Source organism: Frankliniella occidentalis, unplaced genomic scaffold (genome assembly GCF_000697945.3).
Source record: "Frankliniella occidentalis isolate FOCC.00 unplaced genomic scaffold, Focc_3.1 Scaffold99, whole genome shotgun sequence".
NCBI classification, from domain to species: domain Eukaryota; kingdom Metazoa; phylum Arthropoda; class Insecta; order Thysanoptera; family Thripidae; genus Frankliniella; species Frankliniella occidentalis.
In genome coordinates, this window is record NW_026267228.1 from 642,718 (window position 1) to 647,104 (window position 4,387).

General features: G+C 61.3%; 2 protein-coding genes across 5 annotated transcripts in view; one reads left to right on the forward strand and one right to left on the reverse strand.

Annotated features, from left to right (window-relative positions):
• LOC113202906 (protein split ends) overlaps positions 1-4,381 on the forward strand; it is a 29,082-nt gene extending 24,701 nt beyond the window's left edge. For both annotated transcript variants that reach the window (XM_052269676.1, XM_052269675.1), the window contains exons 15-17: positions 1-398; positions 499-758; positions 1,020-4,381. In XM_052269676.1, coding sequence (XP_052125636.1) covers positions 1-398; positions 499-758; positions 1,020-4,163 — 3,802 coding nt within the window. In that variant the 3' untranslated portion in view covers positions 4,164-4,381. The remainder of the gene's footprint in view (positions 399-498; positions 759-1,019) is intronic.
• The window catches only part of LOC113202966 (DNA-binding protein D-ETS-3), a 103,758-nt gene that overhangs the window by 3,056 nt on the left and 96,315 nt on the right, over positions 1-4,387 (reverse strand). The gene's annotated exons all lie outside the window — the stretch shown is intronic.

Below are 4,387 nucleotides of genomic sequence, written 5' to 3' on the forward strand. Positions count from 1 at the left end.
GGATGGTGGTTCATCTCCAAATGATGCAGAAACTGAAGATGACAAAGAAAAAGCATATCTAGCTGCCCAGAAAAAAGCTTTGCTCGAAGCCACATTAAGAAGAGAGAGAGAGGAAGCAGAAGAGAGAGAAAGGAGAGAGAAAGAAGAGGAAGAACTTGAAAGGCAGAGAAAGAGGCTCAAGGAACAGGAAGAAGATTTGAAGAAAATGAAAGAGGAAGAATTAGAGGAAGAGAAAGAATTCAAGCCGAAACAAAAACCAAACCCCACTCCTAATCTAAGTGCATGGTTCAAGGCATTTGGGGCACCAAAGTCGCAACCTACCACCGCAGCAGTAAGAAGAAAGCCTGAACTCTCAGCCACTCTAGACATCACACGGACATCAGCGTCCCCTGCCCAAGGTACGTGTGAACCCGTTGGCGCGAATATATATAATAGTGTATTTTAGACGAGCCTCACAGTCGTGTTAATCTGGGTTTTTAAATTCGTTTGTCACAACAGACAGCCTGGGAAGCGACACTCCATACCGACGCGATGACTTGGAGGATGTTCCCATGACACCCGGAAGGCGCCAGCGGAAGCTCAGCACCGGGAGTAGTGTGTCTGAGAAGTCGTCCTTCAGCCAGGAACAGAACGATGGCTGCTCCCCTAGCTACCCGGCTCCCTTCCCGTCGCCTCTCAACCGATCCCCGGAGACACACCGACCCATTCAGGCTTACTCTACGAACGTAGAAAGCACAATACGAGTTGGCTTCTATCAGGTCAGTTACGTTCAATTAATTGTCTGCTTAAAAATTTCGATGTGAGTTCGCGCCAAAAAATAAAATGTCTTTAGTTTTTAACATCACTATTCAAGTGCATTAAATATACAATCGAACTTAAGTTTATGCTGGAAGAATGTGTGAAGTACCTCTAGCAACTGTTCCGTATTTCTGGGATTTTGGGTCACGATGCGATTTTTTTAAAACCAATTATGATCTTGGTCTTGCCCTTGCCTTAAAATTTATCTTTTTATTTCGCAGGACACGACTTACAAGAGCCCAGACAAGAGTATCAGCAGTCCGCGGGACGGGCCGGAGAGCCACACCTACATGCACCCGCACCAGGCCAGCCCGGCGGGCCCCAGCTACCATCAGCCGCTGTACCCGCCCTACTCGCCGGCGCCCTACACGCCCTCGGAGCTGCACGCCAACGCCCAGCGCGAGCAGCAGCAGCCGTGCTCCCCGGCGCCCGCACCCTCGCCTGCCGCGGTGGCTGTGGCGTCGCCCTCGCCCGCGCACCAGGACGCCAGGTCGCCGTCGCACCTCCAGATCGACCTGCACTCGCACTCGCCCCATACGGCGCACGCCGTGGAGGGCAGGTCGCCGATGCACGCCGAGTCGCCCGCCGACGCGCACGCCCGCAGCCCGCTGGACTCGCGGCTGCACATCGACACCCGGTCGCCCATGCACGCCGGCTCGCCCATGGAGGCCGAGTCACCCCGGCTGCACATCGACGCCCGCTCGCCCATGGACGGGCATGCCCGCTCGCCCATGGACGGGCACGCCCGCTCGCCCATGCACTCGCAGTCGCCCGCGGAGCACCGGTCGCCGCTGCACGCGGGGTCGTCGCCGCACGAGCCGCGCCTGCAGATCGACTCTCGCTCGCCCATGCACGCCGGCTCGCCCATGGACTCGCGGTCGCCCATGCACGTCGGCTCGCCCATGGACTCGCGGTCGCCCATGCACGTCGGCTCGCCCATGCACGCGGGGTCGCCCATGGACTCGCGCTCCCCGCTGCACGCTGGCTCGTCGCCGCACGACGCCCGGCTTCATATCGACACGCGGTCGCCGCTGCACTCGGGCTCACCCATGGACTCGCGGTCGCCCATCGACTCGAGGTCGCCCATGCACGCCGACTCGCGCTCGCCCATGCACGCGGGCTCGCCCATGGACCAGCGGCTGCAGATCGACACCCGGTCTCCGTCCCACTCGCCGGCCGTGGGGTCGCCGTCACACGCCATGGGGTCCCCGACGGGTCACCCGCACCCCATGGCGCCAGCCCATGGCTCTCCCAAGGAGGGCCAGAGCTACGCGCACCCCGGACACCACTACCACCAGCAGGCGCAGCAGGTGCAGCAAGCGCAGCAGGTGCAGCAGGCGCGCGCGTACCAGCACCAGCAGCAGCAGTACCAGGACCCCTACCTGGCCAGCAGGGGCGTGGCCGCGGGGTTGGCGCCGGTCCAGCCGGGCCCCTACCGGCCCACGCCACACGCGTCCCCCGCGCCCGTGTACCAGCTGCACCACAAGCACCTGCTGCAGCAGACCCTCATCAAGCAGCAGCAGGAGAAGGAGCAGCAGCTCCTCCAGCAGCAGCAACAGCAACAACATCAGCAGCAACAGCAGCAGATGATGATGCAAAAGCTGCAGCAGGAGAAGGAACAACAACTCGCGATGCAGAAATTCCAGCAGGAGAAAGAACGTCAAATTTTGCTTCAGCAACAGGAGAAAGAACAGCAGATGATGCAAAAGCTTCAGCAGGACAAGGAGCAACAACTCATGATGCAGAAATTCCAGCAGGAGAAAGAACGGCAAATCTTGCTTCAACAACAGGAGAAAGAACAGCAGATGATGCAAAAGCTCCAGCACGAGAAGGATCAACAGTTGCTGATGCAGAAACTTCAGCAGGAGAAAGAAGCACAACTCATAATGCAGAAAGAGAAAGAACAGCAGTTGATGATTCAAAAGCTTCAGCAGGAGAAACAACAACAGCAGCAACAGCAACTGATGATGCAGAAACTTCAGCAAGAGAAACAACAGCAGCAACAGCAACAACAAATGTACCTGCAAAGACAACACGAACAGCAACAACTTCATCAACAACTCCTAGTCCAGCAGCAGCAACATCAACAACAATATTTGGCCCAACAACAGCAGCAGCAGCAACAGCAGCAGCAACAACAGCTGCTCGCCCAACAACAGCAACAGCAGCAACAACAAGCACAGCCGAGGAGTCGCACGCCGGTTTCATCCTTCCCAGTCAAGAAGCGGCACTACGCCGAGACGTTCGCCGCGGCCGCGTCCAACTTCCCGGCGCCGTCCACCGTCACGCCCTCGGCCACCTCGACTGTGACGCCGGCGCCGGCCGCCGCCTCCCCGGCCGCCTCCTCCAGCAGCTCGTCGAGCGCGCCGCCGTCCGGGCTGCCCCTGCCGCGCAGCCCCTTCTCCTCGGGGGTCCCGGTGGGCGTGCCGGTGGGCGGCGCGCGCAGCCCCTTCACGCCCGTGAGCGAGGTGGCGCCGCGCAGCGGCCGCAGCCCCTTCACGCCCGTCACCTCGGCGGTCAGCTCGGCCGGCACCGCGGCGCTGCACCAGCACCTGTCGCACATGATGGACGTGTACCCCAGGCCCTACTACCCCACCAACCCCAGCGCCAGCCCGCTCACCAGCCCGCTGTTCGGCCGGCCGGGGTCGGCGCACGGCTCGGCCTTCCGGGAGAGCCAGCCCTCGTCGGCGCCCGCGGCGGCGCCGCCCGCGCCCGTCTACCCCACCAAGGGCCAGGTGGCGGCCGCGGCCGCCGCGGCCCACTCGCCGCCCGTGCCCGTCGTGACGACGCCCAAGCAGGAGGCCAAGAACCGGCAGAAGGCGGCCAAGGCCAGCGAGGCTGCGGCGGCGGCCGCCGCGGCCGCGGCAGAGGCGGCGGGCAGCGCGCCGTCCGCCGGCAGCACGGCCTTCCAGCACTACGCGCTCAAGGCGGGCCACGCCGGCGGCCCGGTCCAGGACGTGCCCAAGGTGCCCAGCGTCCTGCCCGGCAGCGCCTTCAACTTCGGCCCGACGTCCGGCCTGGGGCTGTACGCGGACAAGGACTCGTACTCGTCGTACGCCGGCGCCGGCTTCTACGGGCACCGGCCCGCGGCCGCGGCGGACGGCGCCGACGTGACGGTCCCCACCGCGGCCAGCTTCCCATTCCTCAGTCACCAGCCGCACCAGGCGCACCAAGCGCACCAGGCGCAGCGCGCGGCCGCGGCGGCCTCGGCCTACCCGCACGGCCTGGCGCAGGCGCTCATGGACCCCGCCGCCTACCAGCAGTACCTGCTGCACCAGGGACTGTACCCGGGCTCCTACCACCACCCCGCCGCCCTGGGACTGAGGCCCCCCTACGACTCCATGCAGCGACCCCCGTGGCTATGAGCAGCCAGTCCCATAGTCAAGTCAGCTCTCTGCGTGTGTCATAAACTAGAGATTGTTTGTTCAGGGAGATAATTTGATAGTTAGTCAATATGTTGTTTGTAGTAAGTGAGAGTTTTAAAACTTGTTTTTACTTTTCTTTTTAAAAGAGATGAATGTAAGATTAATTGTACTGTATGTGTTTTGTTGTACAGTTTTATCATTGTGTATATGTGTATACTGTTGTT